The sequence below is a fragment of the Lepidochelys olivacea genome (assembly GCF_965140295.1).
Source record: "Lepidochelys olivacea isolate rLepOli2 genome assembly, chromosome: 4".
Lineage (NCBI taxonomy): Eukaryota > Metazoa > Chordata > Testudines > Cheloniidae > Lepidochelys > Lepidochelys olivacea.
Window position 1 is genome coordinate 128,542,750 of NC_140414.1, and position 19,169 is coordinate 128,561,918.

At 40.9% G+C, this 19,169-nt stretch overlaps 1 protein-coding gene across 2 annotated transcripts in view; it reads right to left on the reverse strand.

The window, feature by feature from the left end:
• RGS12 (regulator of G protein signaling 12) overlaps window positions 1–19,169 on the reverse strand; it is a 174,295-nt gene that overhangs the window by 47,622 nt on the left and 107,504 nt on the right. For both annotated transcript variants that reach the window (XM_084625993.1, XM_084625992.1), the window contains 3 exons: window positions 9,064–9,233; window positions 8,111–8,203; window positions 3,905–4,048 (listed from right to left, as the gene is read on the reverse strand). In XM_084625993.1, the coding sequence (XP_084482119.1) occupies window positions 3,905–4,048; window positions 8,111–8,203; window positions 9,064–9,233 (407 nt within the window). The remainder of the gene's footprint in view (window positions 1–3,904; window positions 4,049–8,110; window positions 8,204–9,063; window positions 9,234–19,169) is intronic.

Here is a 19,169-nt window from a genome sequence, read left to right on the forward strand (position 1 = left end):
TATCCATGCCCTTCTAAATCCTGCATTATATTCTGTAACAACTTTCCTTTAATCTCCAAGCAGGTATACAAGCAGCCTTGTCACAGTAATAACAGAGATAGAGAGAGAGAGAGTGCGCAAAACATGCCAACCCCTTCACTTTATGCACAGTCATTGTAGTCTTAATGCAGTGCTTTAAGTTTAAGTTACTTTATCATCAGATGATTACCATTTGCCCTGTATTATTATTTCCCTAACATGTGCTCCATCCCCAGCTTGCCTGAATTTAACATCACTCTCATTATACCCAACAGTATGCTTTAGAAACTGTTCCTCCAGAAAGCCTATAACTAGACTAATCAGAAACTGGAGCAAAGTGAATTCTCATTATTAACCCCATCAATACAAGAATTCAGAGTCTCTGTTGTACATCGCCTAGAGAAAATGGTACTCAAACTGCTACAGTCATTTATGAGTTTTAATCCTGAGGATGAGAAGTAAAACAGTAGAGCAGATTATGTTCCCCATGTGTCAGGAATGTAGTATCACCTAAGAAATTACTTGCATGTCCAGATATAGCACTTTCAAGGCCTTTAAGTATCTTCCAGAGGTATATTTCAGAAAATGGAAATGTAAATCTTTGGTTGAATTGTAGCATATTTTGTTCATATGTGCAAAGCACTATTGATGTTATCACTTCTACGTACAGAGGAATAAGAGAAATATAGCTTTTTTATTTTATTTTTTTTAGCAACTTAAGTAGACCTCTCTGCTCCTTGTAGGACTGCTTCGGTTTCCTGCAGAGAAGCTCTTGCTACTTGCACTGGCAGAGAGGTTTAACAGTGTGACGTTATATGATTAAAACATGATAGATCATTGTTGCTACCACTGTTATATAATTGCAACAAATCTTATACAAAATGTGTCAAGTAAGCTGTTAATAGAAAAGTTATGATTTGCTGAATATGATTATGCTATTTGCATGCATGTGTCATTTGTATCTGAAGTTATGAATATTAACTATGTATCTGTATTGCAAATGTTTGCTTCTGTGGTAAGACCAACAAGATATTTAGCCAGCACATTGTGAAGGAACTATTCAAGTTGAATGGCCCATCAATGAAGACTTAACTCACAATGGACTATGGAAGACACCTATCTACACTTAATGGACTTTCCTGAGGACGTTCTAACTAGAGTATGGGTAATGGCCTCTGCTATGATTAAGTAAAGCATGCATGGACATGTGACTTGTCCATGTGACTCCAAACCTCATCTTGTTACCTGTAATTTTCCACAAACTAGAACAATGGGTTTTCCCTTCACTTGGCAGAAGCTATAAAAGGCCCTGGAAACATCTCCATTTTGCCTTTTTCCTGCTCAAACCTCTGGACTATGGACTTATAGTAACGGGAGCATTCTAACCAAAGGACTTCCAAGGATTTGGAAGCAACCAGAGACTTAACAAGCCAGCAGTTTATTCCATCACTGCTAAAAGCCTGATCCAAGAACTTTGCAATTATTGTATGTATTTGACTCTTTTAGCGAATTTTAACTCTCACCTTTCTCTTTCTTTCTTTTTTTCTCTTTCTTTCTTATAAATAAACCTTTAGATATTAGATACTAAAGGATTGGCAACAGTGTGATTATTGTGTAATATCTGAGTTATATATTGACCTGGGTATGTGGTTGGTCCATTGGGATCAGAAGAACCCTTTTGTTTGATGAAATTGGTTTTAAATAACCACTCATCATTAAGTCTAGTGTCTAGGTGTTGAATCTAGGACTGGAATACCTAAGGAGGCTGCATTTCTGACTTCTTGTTAGCCAGTGTGGTGAGACAGAAGTTTACTTTTGTTGCTTGATTGGTATATCTCATGGAAGAATAACCACTGGTTTTGGGGTATGTCTGCCCTTTTTCCCAGTAGCTTGTCCTGAATTTGGTATTCTCAGTTGTGACCCACGGAGACAATCAGTAATCCAGGAAGGGAGATTCTGGCAGTCAGAAACAAAATCCTTTTGGAAAAAAATATGCAAAATGCTAAGATGACAAACTCTATAACCCCAGAGGAAGCAGAATGCAGAATAATTATTTATATTCTTAGAAGCAGCTATAGGCTATCAATATCCTTTTAATTCAGGTCATTTTTATGCTAGAAATATGTGTACTACAGTTTATCTTCAAACGGGCTATGTTGTCTTTGGACCCTGAAATGTCTGTTTCTATGCTACTAAAACATAAAAACAGACACCTAACTAGATATTTTAAGGCTATCTTTATCCCAGTTAAGAAAGGTTGCTTCAACAAATATCTTCTCCTGTTCTGGATTCTGTTCTGGAGCAACAGGAATCATAGGATCATTTGGATTAGAAAAGAGTATGTCATATAATCAATCCTCTGCAATGTGAAGAATATACACTGCAAGGGAATGGACTACAGTATTACCCAGTAAAGCAGTGTTTCTGAACTTGGAGGTCATGGGATAGGTCTTGGGGGTGGGGGGGGAGGGTGTTTCACAAGCAGGGCCAGCATTAGGGGGCTAGAAGCAGGGAAATTGCAAGGGGCCCTATGTCACAGGGGACCCCAGGAAGCTAATATATATGTTTCAGCCCCGAGCCATGCAGGATGGCTGAAGCCCCGCGCCGTACAGGGTGGCTGAAGCCCGAAGCCCTCAGTCTAAGGTGGGGGGGTCACAAGATTTTTTAGCAGGGAGATCACACTTTTTTTATTTATTCCAAACAGGATTGCCAGCACAAAAAGTTTAAGGAAACACTGCACTACAAGGTCTCCTTCATTTGTGTTCAACTCCAGTATTTGGGTCATGAAAAAAATCAAAATAATAAATAATAAACCACAACAATAAATGTTTACTACTTCAAACCTGGATGGCCCAGCTTAAGTATGGAATAAAAAGACTTTGCAGAAAATAGTTTCCATTTAAGACAGGATAATCTATTACTGCGCCAAAGGTATATTCACAGAAGAATATACAATAAGTTACAGCAGAAATTGCATTTTAAAAGGTCTCAATTCCATATCTGACAGGTTGCTAGTAATTTACAATGTGGTTGTGTGCAACATGTGCTAGGCACTTTCCAGTTAGAGGAAGATACAGTACCTGCCAATCTACATTCTCTGAAAGAATACAAAGTAAGGCTTTGTCCGAGCTAGGACTAAGATGCTAACGGAAACACCATTAGCTTAATTTTAGCTGGTCAAGTTATAGCCTAGGTTCCTGAGAATTCCTCTTTTAAAATTGTTTCTAGGGCCTACCCACTCTGATAATAGGTATGTAGTAGCACAAATGCAACACATCAAAAGAGTAAGAAAATTAGACCAGCAGACTCTGTAGAAAGTATTCCCAATTGTTCAGTAACTGTTTTGTTCTGAATGCAAAAGGTTATAATATTTAAATTGCATCAACCTTTAGAGTTTTTTCAGAGACAAAGCTTTAAAACGCCCCTTATTTGACCATTTCATCAAAGTAAAAGCAAAAGTCCCTAAAGACAAACACTTTCATGAACCATTTGGGTTGAAAATGGCAGAAATGTATCCAAATAGCATTATTTATACTATCCCTTATTGCTGAAGTAACATTTCAATTGAATTAAGATTTTTAGATTGTTTGATGTGTTAACAGTTAGTAGTCTCATACAACAAACGTGCGCACGTGCACACACACACACACCCCCTTATGCAAATTCTCCCATGCAAACTCCTGTGTGGGAATTCCAAGGTACAATTACTAGATTACATAACCTGTTTTTATATTTGCTATCATCTATTTTCTTCGTACATGTGACAAAAAATGCAGCAAGTGAAAATGTTTGTTTGTTTAAAAATACATAAACAAATATATAACACATTAAAGGAAAAAGTAAATTACATATGTTAATAAAGAGCAGTTAAATATTTAGTAGCTACCTGAAGCTGCTGTTCTTTGAACATATCTGGACGTGGAGCACTGAGAATATCATCCGCCAACTGTGCCTGGCTATCAATATTAACTGGGGTTGTAGCTTTGCTACACAAAAACCTGCTGAAGATCTCCCGAGCTCTGTAAGAAAGCTACAAAACAGAATTCTTATCAGCATTAATTTATTTTTACAAAACAAGACATAAAAACATAATAATGACCATACTGGTCAGACCAATGGTCCATCTAGACCAGTACCCTGTCTTCCCGCAGAGGCAGATGCCAGATGATTCAGAGGGATCAAACAAAACAGGGCACTTATTCAAGTGATCCACGCCCTGTAACCCAGTCCCAGCTTCTTGCACTCAGATGTTTAAGGACATCCAGAGAATGGGGTTCCGTCCCTGACCATCTTGGCTAGTAGACATTGATGCATCTGTCCTCCATGATCTTATCTAATTCTTTGTGGAACCCACTTATACTTTTGGCCTTCACTACATTCCCTGGTCATAAATTCCACAGGTTGACTGTGTGTTCTGTGAAGAACTGCTTCCTTTTTTGCTTTAAACCTGCTGCCTATTAAATTTATTGTGTTATTCCTACTGCTTGTGTTATGTGAAGGGGTAAATAATTTTTCCCTATTCACTTTCTCCACACCATTCATGATTTTATAGACTTCAATCATATCCCTCCTTATTCGTCTCTTTTCTAAGATGAACAGTCCCAGTCTTTAATTTCTCCTCATATGGAAGTAGTTCCATACCCTTAATCATTTTTGTTACCCTTTTCTCTACCTTTTCCAATTCTAATATAACGATTTTGAGATGGGGCAACTATAACTGGATGCAATATTCAAGGTGTGGATGTACCATGGCCTTTTATATTTATAGAGGCTTTATGATCTTTTCTATTTTATTATCAATTATTTTCCTATTGGTTCCTAACAGGCCATTAGCTTTTTGGACTGCCAGTGTACATTAAGCAGATATTTTCAGAGAACTAGCCACAATGCCTCCAAGATCTCTTTTTTGAGTGATAACTGCTAATTTAGACAGCATCATTTTGTATGTAGAGTTGGGATTATATTTTCCAATGTGCATTACTTTGCATTTCTCAACATTGAATTTCATCTGCCATTTTGTTGCCCAGTCACCCAGTTTTGTGAAATCCCTTTGTAACTCTTTGCAGTTAACTTTGGATCTAACTATCCTGAGTAATTAGATATCATTTGCAAATTTTGCCATCTCACTGTTCACTGCCTTTTCCGGATGATTTATGAATGTGTTTAACACCACAGATTCCAGTACAGATCCTTGGGGGACCCCGCTATCTACCTCTCTCTATTCTGAAAACTGACCATTTATTCCTACCTTTTAACCAGTTACTGACCCATGAGAGGACCTTCCCTCTTATCCCATGACTGTCTACTTTGCTTAAGAGCCTTTGTTGAGGGACTTTGTCAAAGGCTTTCTGAAAATCCAAGTACACTGTAACCACTGGATCACCCTTGATCACGTTTGTTCACCCTCTCAAAAGATCTACTGGATTGGTGAGGCATGATTTCCATTTACTAAAGCTGTGTTGACTCTTCCCCCAACATATTGTGTTCATCTATGTGTCTGATAATTCTATTCTTTACTATAGTTTCAGCCACTGTGTCAGGTACTGAAGTTAGGCTTACCCGCCTGTAATTGCCAGGATGGCCTCTGGAGCCTTTTCTAAAAATTGGCGTCACATTAGCTATCCGCCAGTTTTCTAGTACAGGGGCTGATTTAAGTGATAGGTTACATTCCATAGTTAGTAGCTCTGCAATTTCATAGTTGAGTTGCTTCAGAACTATTGGGTGATAACCATCTGGTCCTGGTGACTTATTACTGTTTAATTTATCCATTTGTTCCAAAACCTCCTCCACTGGCACCTCAATCTGGAACAGTTCCTCAGATCTGTCACCTGAAAAGAATGGCTCAAGTGTGGAAATCTCCCTCACATTCTCTGCAGTGCAGACCAATGAAAAGAATTCATTTAGCTTCTCCACAATGGAACTGTCTTCCTTGAGTGCTCCTTTAGCACCTCAGCCAGTGGCCCCACTCACTAGTATGGTTCCTGCTTCTGATGTGTTTATAACAATCCAACTGTATGTTAAATATGCTACTGCTGTACACTCTAGTTCCCAAATGAAAAAGATAAGCAATTATGTATCTCAGTATATGGGGAGCCTTAATTTGGTCTCTAGAGAAAAGGAAGGAGCTTAGTTTTTCAATCTTTCAAATAAACACTGATGTCTTTTGCCCACCTACATTACTCCTTTTGTTTTCCTTTGTTGAGATTTAAAAATCTAAAAGATACTGTTTATTGCAATTTTAGTAAACATCTCTTTTTGTAAATTTTTAGGTTGCCAACATTTTTATTCCCTTTAACATTACAAATATTTTTGTCAGAGCAGTTCCTAAGTAATTAAATGTTCCGATCAAGAGAATTTACCATAAAATTTAAAATATTCAAAGTGCAATAATAATAAATGTCAAGCCTGTCAAATGTTTCTTCAAAAGTATAATAAAAGCTTGTGACTTAGTGCTTTTTAAAAAAAAATCATTAAAAAATTCTTTAAGACTTAAATTAGAGAAGGCAGTAAAATTTAACCATATACTTGAATATCTGCAGTAAAAAAAAATCTTGATCTTTCTATTTTTTACTTGCTTATTTTATAAACAACTAAATTCTGAATACAATGAAAGGAAATTAAACCAAATTGGGTTCAATACCCTTAGGTGGTTTCAGAAAAACAAGGGAGTACTAGTGAAAGGCTTTTGACACAATCCCACATGATATTCTCATAAACCAACAACAGAAATGTGGTATAGATTAAATTACTATAAGGTGGGTGTAAAACTGATTTAAAGATATAGCATAGTTATCAGTGGTTTGCTGGGGGGATGTAGTGGGGTCCTGGAGGGGACTGTCCTATGTCCAGTACTATTCAATATTTTCATTAATGACCTGGATAATAGAGTGGTGAGTATGCTTTAAAATTTGCTGATGATACCAAGATGGGAGGGATTGAAAACCCTTGGGAGGATAGGCTTAGAATTAAAAATGACCAGATAAATTGAGGGATCATTCTGAAATCAACAAGATGAAATTCAATAAAGACAAGTTCAAAGTAGTGCATTTAAGATGGAAAAAAATCAAATGCACAACTACAAAATGGGAAATAACTGGCTAGGTGGTAGTACTGCCAAAAAGCATCTACGGATTATGGTGAGTCGCAAATTGAATATGAGCCAACAATGTGATGCAGTTGTGAAAAAAAGCGAATATCATTATGTGGTGTTTTAACTGAAGTATCATATGTAAAACATGGGAGGTAACTGCCCTGCTCTACTCTGCACTGGTGAGGCCTCAGCCACAGTACTGTGTCCAGTTTTGGGTGACACACTTTAAGAAAGATGTTGACAAACTGGAGAGAGCCCAGAGGAGAGCAACCAAAATGAAAAAAGGTTTAATAAATCTCACCTATAAGGAAAGATTAAAAAAACTTGGTACATTTAGTTTTTAGAAAGAAAGACCGAGGGGAGAAAAGATAACAGCCTTCAAGTATGTTAAAGGACAGTTATAAAGAGGACAGTACTCAACTGTTATCCATGTCCACTGAAGGTAGGACAAGAAGTAATCAGCTTCATCAATGGAAAGGGAGATTTAGGTTAGATGTTACAAAAACTTTCTAGCTGTAACGATACTTATGCATTAAAATAGGCTTTCAAGGCAAATTATGGAATCCTCGTCATTGGAGGTTTTTAAGAACTGGTTAGACAAACATCTGTCAGGGACTGTCTAGGTTTGCTTGGTCCTGCCTCAGCACAGGGAACTGGACTAGATAACCTCTTGAGGTCCCTTCCAGTCCTACATTTCTATAATTCTACAAAAGTAGGGTGTCCCACAAAATAAGGACTAAATAAGGACTCAAATAAGGACTAAATGGAATAGAAAGGCCTTTCACAGAGTCCTAAATATAACTACAATTGGATTCTGGGAGATACTCTCATAGAACTGAGATCACCAGGAGAGACCCCTGAAACAAAATGACTGTGTCCCCAGTCCAGCTCAGATAGAACCGCAAGACAAAGACCAAGAACAGTCCAAATTATCTCAATTGCCTTGGAGGAGAATAGCTTTTAGCTAGCAACTTTATACCTGAATATATAGCATTATTTTACCTCTTTTTTGTCATGTGCAGGTACATGGTTAAAATATTCACAGGCCTGCCAGAATAAAATATTTTCTTCACTAAACTCTTTCCGTAGAAATTCCTAGGGGAAAAGATAAGAATACAAAACATATGTCACAAAATAAAGACAAGTTGCTTACATTTTAAAACAACATATTTATAGGGGGAGAAGAGGGGAGGAGAAGTTGGAGTTTGCATAATGTTGGGATTTTTTTTAAGTAATGAAAATGTTATTATTGGTCTCAGAATCAGGCTTTTTAAAAAAATAATTCCTAAGTTTAGAATCAGATTTCCCAAACACTGACCCTTTCCATTTATTTCAAACTTGTTCAATTTGCAATACTGAATCAAGTTACAATCAACTATTTCAATGTACGAAGACTGTTTAAAACTGTGCATTGTGAGACTGGTTCACAGACTAATGAACAAGATTTTAATAAGGATTTCAATAATTTTTAGTAATACTAAAATAGTTACACTGTAGGGAAGTTGCTTATCTTTAACTGAAGTTCTAACAGGGTACAATGGAGACAGTGAAAATGTTTCCCTAGAGTGCAATTTTTAATCATGTAAGTGGTCCTCACTTACATCCTTTGCTAGTTGCTTAAATTGGTATCAGCCTTACTATATTTTTTAAAAATCTTTAATTAGAATAAAACCTTTCTAAATATAGCACTTGAGGCTGCCACTTTGCTGAAAAGAGGTAATTTGTGACATTAGCAGTGTGAATGCCCAGTAGAAGAGGCTGAAACCAGGTGAAACCAATTTCCAACCTGATTTAATAATAATTCCTTATCATAAAAGAATTAATATTTAAGGAGTTTAATTCTTAAATATAAACATTTCTTTTTAACTTTTAAACCAATATTAAAGCACATCAGAAACTGGTTTACAGAGATATTAGATGTTTTGGAAGCCCCCTTCTTGCCCCTCACTACTTACTGAGAAAAATCTAACTCCAACAGGATCCTGCAGAAGACGTTCAAATGAAACGGCCCAGCTTGCAACTCTTCTTTCTCGGAGTCGTCGACAGCTCTGTACACTAGGAAGACTAGCATTGCTACTCAGGCTATTATCACTGATACAGTCTTTTAAATCACTACTGTTTAGCTCTGTTGAAAAAGCACAAAGACACCTGCCAGTAGAATTATTTTTTTTCTATTCTCCTTTCCTTCGTAACGTTTTAGTGGGCTTTTCATGACACCTATTGATGTTCACAATACCACAGACTTCACAAAACACTCTTCACTCTTTTAAGACCAACTGCACTGAAAAATAACCTTCTCTCAAAATTCTCTCCTATCCGATTACAAAGGTAATTAACTATTGTAAGGGCAATAATGCACTTCTTTGGAGCAACTACTGCTAAGAGCACCAATGAGCCAGGATGAGGGGAGACAGTCTCCAATCCCCACCACTCTGAACCAGCACTTTGGGCACATATGCCCTAGGAGTACCCCACCATTTCACGATCACCAGGGGGACTTCAGTTCTCCACAGAATTTCCCAATAGGAATGGTCCTTTAACAGGAATCCATAATTCATCAGGAAGTGTCAGTAACACCAGGCAACAAAGCCTTATGTGCAGTTCCAAACTCTATGAGTTGATTTGTGTGGATGGGATTTGTGTGTGATATTGACTACTGAATATGGAAAATGAGGGAAAGGATGCAACTGAGGAAGGGAGTAGGTAATAAATTGGCCCCAGAGGTACCTTCTCATCCTTGGACAGCCAGAGCTTTGCAGTACACACTCCAAACTTGGTCAGTGAGCGTTCTGACACTGGCAGGGACTCTTCCCTGCTCTACGTACAGCAGCAAAAGGACTGCAAGAAACCTTGGGGCCCTAGTGACCTCCAAATCCATGTGGGGCAAACAACCCATGGTAAGGATCTTCTTAGAGCCTGCTAATGTTCAGCCTCCCCTTCTTAGGGGATGCTGCATTCTTCTTAAAGTGATACTGCCCCTAAAAAATTCTCTGGAAGGCTAATAAGGCGGCAGTAACCTAGTTTACTACACCATTCCAGTGTTTCTAAATAGAATGTTTCACCCTCTTTGGAAAAACAAAAGTAAGAAGTGCAGCTAAAAATATTTTCTATCTGAACTTAGGAAAAAACAAAAACATTTAAAATAAGAAACCACTAATCCAACTACATACCACAAAACAATGTTGATAAAATATTCTCATTACCCCACAGATATATATAAACTATGTTAAAAGCTGTAATATGATGTTGCTGTGATTTAAGAACACCAAAAAGGCTGGCTGCAACTAAAAAGGCTAAGAGAGGATGATAGCTGTTGTTCATTGCAAGGATGAAATTGTAGGTGAAGAACAATAATAACCCCAATACACCTAACAAACATACCTAACAAACAAACTTAGGCCAATTACACCCACCTCCAAACAAAAACAATAAAACAACACAACCCCTGCAAGAGTAAAAATATTGCAGGCAGAAGTCTAGCAGCACAGTGGGCGATGTCAAATTTATTGCACTGCATGTAGCACGTATGATTACCTGCCTCATATGCAGGAGCTGTAGGTGTGCATGTGGTGCAAATTACTCATGTCCCCCAGAGACATAGGCACCAACTTCTCCTGGCGCCGGTGTGTGCTAGACCCCCTCCCTATCCCACCCCAACTCCACCCCTGCCCTGCCCCCATTCCAACCCCTTTCCCAAAGTCCCCGCCCCAACTCCACCCCCTCCTTGCCCCTATTGGACTCCTTCCCCAAATCCCCACCCTGGCCCCACCTCTTCCCCGCTTCCTCCCCTGAGCATGCCGTGTTCCCGATCCTCTCCCCTCCCTCCCAGAGCAATGCTGCAGAGGACCTGGAGGTACCAGTGATATAGGGAAAAGTAGAAAAGATGTCCTGGAGGTCAAATTTTGGTTGGTAGGTAAGAGATTAAGGTCCAGGACCTCCCTGGTAACATTCTGTGAAATGCTTCCAGTTCCATGAGCAGGGCCAGAAAGACAGGCAGAACTCTAAGGTCTCAATGTGTGGATGAGACAATGGTGAAGAGAGGAGGATTTAAAGGTTTATTACAAACTAGGAACCTTTTGGGAAAGGAGGAGCCTATGCAGAAAGGACGGGCTCCACCTAAACCAAAATGGAACCAGTCTGCTGGCATGTAAAATTAAAAAGGTTAAAGGGTTAAATTAAAGAGGATTTTTTAAACTAAGGGCTGGGTGAAAGCCAACAGGCACAGAGGACCATATGGTACAGGCAGAGACTTCCCTTATGGATACATTTATTAAAGGGGAAGTCTATATCCTCGTAAAGATAATAGGAAAGAAGTTGGTAAAGTACAAATAGTAGATAGTGAGGAAAAAATCAAACATGAGAGTCCCATTTAAATATAACACTTGAAGGCAAGCAACTGAATATTGACAAACTGTACAAGTGCTTATATACAACTGCTAAAATGGGCAAATTAGAGTGCCTAGTAGTAAATGAGGATAATGATGTAAGAGGCATCACAGGAACTTGGTGAAATGAGGATAATCAACGGGATACAGTAATACCAGGGTACAAAACATAAAAGAATGACAGAGTAGGTCATGCTGGTGTATGTGAAAGAAAGCATAGAGTCAAATACAATAAAAATCTTAAATGAATCAAACTGTACCAAAGAATCACTATGGATAGAAATTCTATGCTTGAACAATAAGAGAACAGTAGTAGGAACATACTACCAACCACTGACCAAGATGGCGACAGTGACTGTGAAATGCTCAGGGAGATTTAAAAGAATAACAGAAAATGCAATAATAAAAGGGAATTTCAACTATCGTCATGTTGACTGGGTAATATCACCTCAGGACGTAGAGATAAAACTTCTAGACACCATAAATGACTGCTTCTTGGAGCATCTTATCCTGGAGAGGCAATTCTTGATTTAGTCCTAAGTGGAGCACAGGATCTAGTCCAAGTGGTGAATACATCTGAACTGCTCAGGAAGAGCAAACATAATGTAATTAAATTTAACATCACTGAAGGGGGGAAAATGCCAAAGAAACCAAACACAGTAGCATTTAATATCAAAAAGGGGAACTAAACAAAATGAAGAAGGTAGTTAAACGGAAATTAAAAGGAACAGCTGAAAGGTCAAATGGCTGCACGGGGACTATTTAAAAACACCAAAACAGAGGTTCACAATAAATGTATACCCCAAATAAAAAAACCCCTAGAAGGACCAAAAAATGCCACCATCGCTAAACAGCAGAGTAAAAGAGGCAGAGGCAAAACCACATCCTTTGAAAATCTGTAGTCAAATCCCAGTGATGAAAAGAAAAAGGAGCATAAACTTTGATAAGTCAAGGGTAAAAGTATATTACTCCTGGGGCAATTCTGCGCCATTGCGGAATACAGAATTTTGCAGAATTCCCTGTTTTCCCCGCAGAATTTCCGGCCACCACTAGGGGCCGCTGAACTCTGCAGAGCCCAGCTCGCAGTGAATGGAGTGCCCAGCCTAGCTAGGCTGGAGGCTACACACTCTTTGATCCTCATTCTTCCCCAGATGAGAGAGGGCCTGGGAGATCCAGCCAGCTCTGGCACAGGGTGAGGAAGGGCAGGGCCACACCACACCATGTCCCCCGGTGGAACAGTAAAGAAGTTGGGGGGAGTAAAGGCTCTAGGGATGCTGGTGTCTGGGCTGTGTTGGGGGGAGCTGGTGTCTGGAGGCTGTGGGAAGGGTGGGCTGGTGTCTGCCCCATGGCTTGGCTCTGTGGGGCAGGGGTGTGCTGGTGTCTGGGGGGTGTCCCATGGCTAGGGTCTGCAGGAGGGTAGGAAGTGCCCCATGGCTTGGCTCTGGAGGGATGGGAGTTCAGGTGTCTGGGCTCTGGGGGCCACACACAGCTCCCTCCAACACCCTGCAACTGGAACTGGGTTGTTGTAAGGGTTTCTTTAACTCTCTACTCCTAGGGGAATCTTTTTTGCTGTTGTCTGTATTGACATACTTGTTGACAAGTATTTTGCAATAAATTATCAAAATAATTGAAACGAGTGATTATATTGTGCTATTTTGACAAATAAAATATGCAGAATTTTGGAGAATTTTAAAATATTGTGCACAGAATTTTTAATTTTTTGGTGCAGAATTCCCCACAGGAGTATATAATAAGGCACTCCAAGAAAGAACTTGAAGAACAACTAGCAAAAGACACATAAACTAACCAACTTTTTAAAAAGTACATTAGAAGCATGAAACCTGTCCAACAGTCAGTGGCACCACCAAACAATTGAGGTGCTAAAGGAGCACTCAAGGAAAATATGGCCATTGAGGAGAAGCTAAATGAGTTATTTGCATCCGTCTTCACTACAGAGGATGTGGTGGAGATTCCCACGCCTGAGCCTTTCTTTTTAGGACACAAATCTAAGGAACTGTCCCAGATTGAGGTGTCAGTAGAGGAGGCTTCAGAACAAATTGATAAATTAAATAGTAATAAGTCAAGAGGACCAGATGGTATTTGTGACATTCTATACCTCAGGGGAGCACCCTGTAACCCCCAAATTCCTCATTTCTATATAACTGTGATATTGCATATAAAGAATGCCATATAAGGTATCAGGGGAAAGGTTATGACCTGCTGAAAGCTATTGTTCTAGCTAAATATGTATATCATCAATGCATATGAAATTATAAGAATTGTGTGGTTTTCACTAAAATATGCTGTGGGAAGTGCCAAGATACTAGCTCTCCAGAGACAATGACAAGGGAAGAGGTAACCAACGCCCCCGGGTGGGTGCTAAACAACCATCAACAGCTGCTGTCCAGCAAAGGAGTTACAATTCAATGACTCACCTGCACAAGGCCACACCAGGGGAATTGCTCAACCTTGTCTGGTGACCCAGCAATGCCCAACAAACATGTCTGGATTTTCATTCTCCAAGCACATGGACTAAGGGTATAAAACAGAACACAGAGGCCCACTGCTTTGCCTTTCTCCTGCCCCACCTATGCTGCAAGCAACAAGGACACTCAGAAGACTGAAAACTCCAACAGAGGAGACTGGCCCAGGTTTAAGGATCAAACCTATATATAAAGGACTGTAATATCCAGTGGGAAGAGAAAAAATTCTTAATCTAGATGTTACCCAGTCTAATAGGGTTGAGAGTTTAGACTGCATGCTTACATTTTATTTTCTTTTGGTAACTAACTCTGACTTTTTGCCCATCACTTATAATCACTTAAAATCTATCTTTTGTAATCAATAAACTTGTTTAACTGTTTATCTTTACCAGTGAGTTTGCCTGAAGTGTTTGGTAAATCTGCTCAGAGAATCTACTTTCCATTGATGAAGTGGTGAACCAATTAATAAATTTGCACTGCTCATCTAGAGCAGTCCAAGACGGTATATTCCTGAGGTACAAGGCCAGGAGCAGGGGGGGATTTGGCTGGTGCCCTTCTCTGTGTGATTCATGAGTGGCTCTGGGAGCATTCATGCAATCTAGCTCAGTGTGGGACTCCACATTCGGTTGTGCTGAGTGACAACAGCTTGCTGCTTGTCACCAGCAAAGCAATGTGAGAGACAGTCCAGGTTGGAGAGTTAAGGGGGCACAGCAGTTCCACGGTCCCAGGCTGTGCCCCAGGGATCCCGTCACAATATTCATTCAAGAGTTCTGAAGGAACTCAAATATGACATTGCAGAACAACTAATTGGTATATAACCTATCACTTAAATCAATCTCTGTAACAGATGACTGGAGAGTAGCTAATGTAATGCCATTTAAAAAAAAAAAAAAAAAACTCCAGAGGCAATCCTAGCAATTACAGGTCAGTTAGCCTAACTTCAGGACCAGACATACTGGATGAAACTATACTAAAGAACAGAATTGTAAGACATATAGATGAACACGATATGTTTGGGAAGAGTCAACACGCCATTTGCAAAGGGAAATGTCTCCTCACCAATATATTAGAATTCTTTGAGGGGGCCAACAAGCATGTTAACAAGGGTGGTCCAGTGGATATAGTGTACGTGGACTTTCAGAAAGACTGACAAGACCACCAAAGGCTGTTAAGCAAAGTAGACAGTCATGGGATAAGAGGGAAGGTTCTCTCATGGATCAATGACTGGTTAAAAGATAGAAAACAAAGAGTAGGCATAAAGGGTCAGTTTTCAAAATGGAGAGAGGTAAATAGCGGGGTCCCCCAAGGTTCTGTACTGGAATCTGTGGTGTTCAATATATTCCTAAATCATCTGGAAAAGGCAGTGAAGTGTGAGGTGGCAAAGTTTGCAAATGATACTAAATTACTCAAGATAGAGCCAAAGCAGACTACAAAGAGTTACAAAGGGACCTCACAAAACTGAGTAACTGGGCAACAAAATGACAGATGAAATTCAGTGTTGACAAATGCAAAGTAATGCACATTGGAAAACATAATCCCAACTCTACATACAAAATGATGTGGTCTAAATTAGCAGTTATCACTCAAGAAAGAGGAATGAACAGAGGGGAAGCAAACAGAGGGAGTTTGCCTTGAAGCTATCCGAGAAGAGTGCTCTTGAGGTAGGTGCTGCATTGGGGGGGCTGTGTTTTGAGTTAATGGGATAGGTATCTGAGTGTTTCTGCTGTGACCATCTGTTTGACTAGTGTGTGACTGGTGCTTGTTGCAGGGACTGCTTGACTACATGTTTGTTTGTTTGAAAAGTGTGAACAGGGAGTGCTTTGTTCCAGGTAGGCCTTGAGTGGTGGTTGATTGAAGCGTGAAACAGAACATAAGAATGACCATCCTGGGTCAGACCAAAGGTCCATCTAGCCCAGTATCCTGTCTTCTGACAGTGGCCAATGCCAGGTGCCCTAGAGCGAATGAACAGAACAGGTAATCCTTGAGTGGTCCATTCCCTGTCGCTCATTCCCAGCTTCTGGCAAACCAAAGCTAGGGACACCATCCCTACCCATCCTGGCTAATAGCCATTGATGCACCTATCCTCCATGAATTTATCTAGTTCTTTTTTGAACCATGTTATAGTCTTGGCCTTCACAATGTCCTCTGGCAAAGCGTTGACTCTGTGTTGTGTGAAGAAATACTTCCTTTTGTTTGTTTGAAACCTGCTGCCTATTAATTTCATTTGGTGACCCCTAGTTCTTGTGTTATGAGGAGTAAATAACACTTCCTTATTTACTTTCTCCACACCAGTCATGGTTTAAAAGACCTCAATCATATCCCGCCTTAGTCGTCTCTTTTCCAACCTGAAAAGTCCCAGTCTTATTCATCTCTCCTCATACAGAAGCCGTTCCATACCCCTAATAATTTTTGTTGCCCTTTTCTGAATATTTTCTAATTCCTTTTTTGAGATGGGGTGACCAGATCTGCACACAGTATTCCAGAAGTGGGCGTACCATGGATTTATGTAGAGGCAATATGAATTTTTTTGTCTTAATAATAAGGCTCTATGTTTGTCATGGATTCCATGACTTTCCGTGACCTTGGTGACTTCTGCAGCAGCCTAGTGCAGCTGGCTTGGGAGCCGCCTGAGCAGCTCAGGCAGCCCCTGGGCCAGTCACACTGGCTGCTGCTGGGGCAGTCTTGGGCCCCCCTTACCCCTAGCAGCAAGAGGTTTTTTTGGGGGGGAGCGCTCAGGGCTAGGGTGCGGGGCAGTGCTTACCGGGGGATACGGGGCTCCCAGAAAAGTAACAGGAACTTCCCTCCCTCAGCTGCTAGTTCCATGTGCTGCCTCCACCTGCAGGCACCGACCCCGCAGCTCCCATTGGCCACAGTTCCCAGCCAATAGGAGCTGGGAGTTGGGCCACAAGAACCATCTTAAAATAGTCCCAGAATTGTAAATATTTACAGATTTTATTAAACCAATTCAGATTATTTCAGAAAGGGAATTTTTTAACTATTAATATGAATAACTATTCCAAAACAATTCACCTGAAAGATCCTTTCTAATCCCAAACACATGCTCAGTCAGTGTCCTTCCAAAATCTGCACAGATTTCTGCAATGGTTTCAGTTAATCTGAAAACATGGGACAAGATTTTTTTCCCAGAAGTATTAATAAATGCCTCTATTTATTTTACTTTCTGCAATCTGTTTCAATGACTGGGATTAAGGTAATTTCAGAGTAGAGTAGGTGTGAATTTACAAATTAAAATTACTTTGCTTTGCACAAACCTCTGATGGAGCTGTGCAGATGGCAAATGTGAGAGTCAGCTAGACAGAAAAATCTGAGATTTGTCTGCTCAGTGCAGAAAATAAACATTCTGTTGTACACGGTCTCCACTAGTTCTCTTGTGGCTTCTCAGTCTGAATTCCTGCCCCCTTACCTATCCCCAAATGGTTTCTGAAAGCAATACTCACAGTCCCTCTCAAAACAGTTTTGGGAGGGCCTTCAGAATTCCTCATTTTATTCCAGTCCCTGCAAGTGCTGCTGGTTCTTTGTTATACCTAACTACTGCCTCCAAGGACTCCATTTCCACTTTGTATACACAATCCTCTTGGCTAGTCACATCTAATTACACACACTCAGGGGTGAAAGTAAATTAAAGGACTTACTGGTACGCCAGAGTCCTGAGCAGGGGGTGTCGCCTCAACCAGAAGAGGCAGGGCCTTAAATCCCCAGGCCCTTTAAATCTTGATTTAAAGGGCCCGGGGCTCCAGCTGTGGTAGTGGAGGCTGGGAGCCCCGGGCCCTTTAAATCACCCCTGAGCTACCAGCTGCAGAGGCGGCTGGGAGCCCCGGGACTCGGGGGCAATTTAAAGGGTCCAGGGCTCCAGCTGCCACTACCGCAGCGGAGCCCCAGGCCCTTTAAATCACTGAGGAGCCCTGGGGGCTCCTGGCTGCCATCGCTACTCTGGGGCTCTGGCAGAGCTTTAAAGGGCCTGGGGCTCCGCTGTGGTAGCAGCTGCCGGAGGCCCGAGCCCTTTAAATCCCTGCCTGAGCCCTGCTGCCCAAGCCCTGGGGTAGCGGTGGCAGGGCTCCGGTGGGCGCTTAAAGGGCCCCGGGGCTCTAGCTGCTACTACCACCCCCGCCCTTTAAATCACTGCCGGAGCCCCACCACCACTCATCCAGGGCTTCGGCAGCAGGGCTCTGGTGGAGATTTAAAGGGCTGGGGTGGTAGCAGCGGCTGGAACTCCGGAGCTCTGCCGCCGCTACCCCAGGGCTCGGGCAGCAGGGCTCAAGCGGGAATTTAAAGGGTTGGGGCAGTAGCAGCAGCGGCAGCTGGAGCTTCGGGGCCCTTTAAATCCCCGCCGGAGCCCCGCTGCCGCTACCCCGGGGCTTTAAATTGACATCTGTGAAAGCTGGTACCAGTACGGCGCACTGGCTCTTGCCGGTATGCCGTACCAGGGCGTACCGGCTTAGTTTCACCTCTGCACACACTATTACTCAGTCAGATTCATCCTTCAAATTCCCTCCCCAAATACCCCACTGTGACACAAAGGTTCCTTGGCAAAGAGTCCCCTAATCTTTGCAAACAATTCTCACCTCAGACATGACAAACTCACTATACCAAACAAATGTCTTACCGGATATTTATCCATAAAGAGTCACATGTAAGGTGTCAACAGAAAGCTTATAACTTGTTAAAAGTCATAAACATTGTGAGATGTATGTACAGGTAAATTTAAAGACTAATGTATTTATACTGAAAGCGTGCTTTATGGACTTCAGGGGGAAATTAAACACATGGGGTTAATATGTCTCAGTGATGTCACCCTGTCCTGAAATACAAAGACTCAGTTGTTTAGCCTTGCTCAATCCCAAGACTTTCATGGAAAACCATCAGAGACAATTGTAAACAATCAAAACCTCTTAAAATGTAGAAAAGGAACATTACAACGAGGCAGGAGTTTCACCCGTCTATGAATAGAAACCAAAGACCGTTTCAATATAACAGAGAGGAGGGGGAAGTCCTCTGAATCCTTTCATTCAGGAGACATCTTGAGTTCTCATGAAAAATTGGTTCCTGGTTCTATGAAGCCAGCCAGCTCTGCAACAGACTGAACTTTGGGGAGGCGGGGAACCTACTTTACTAGGTAAGAAAGGACCGGGTTCATGTTTTATGGTTTTGTTTTGCATTGCAATCATTTGTTTA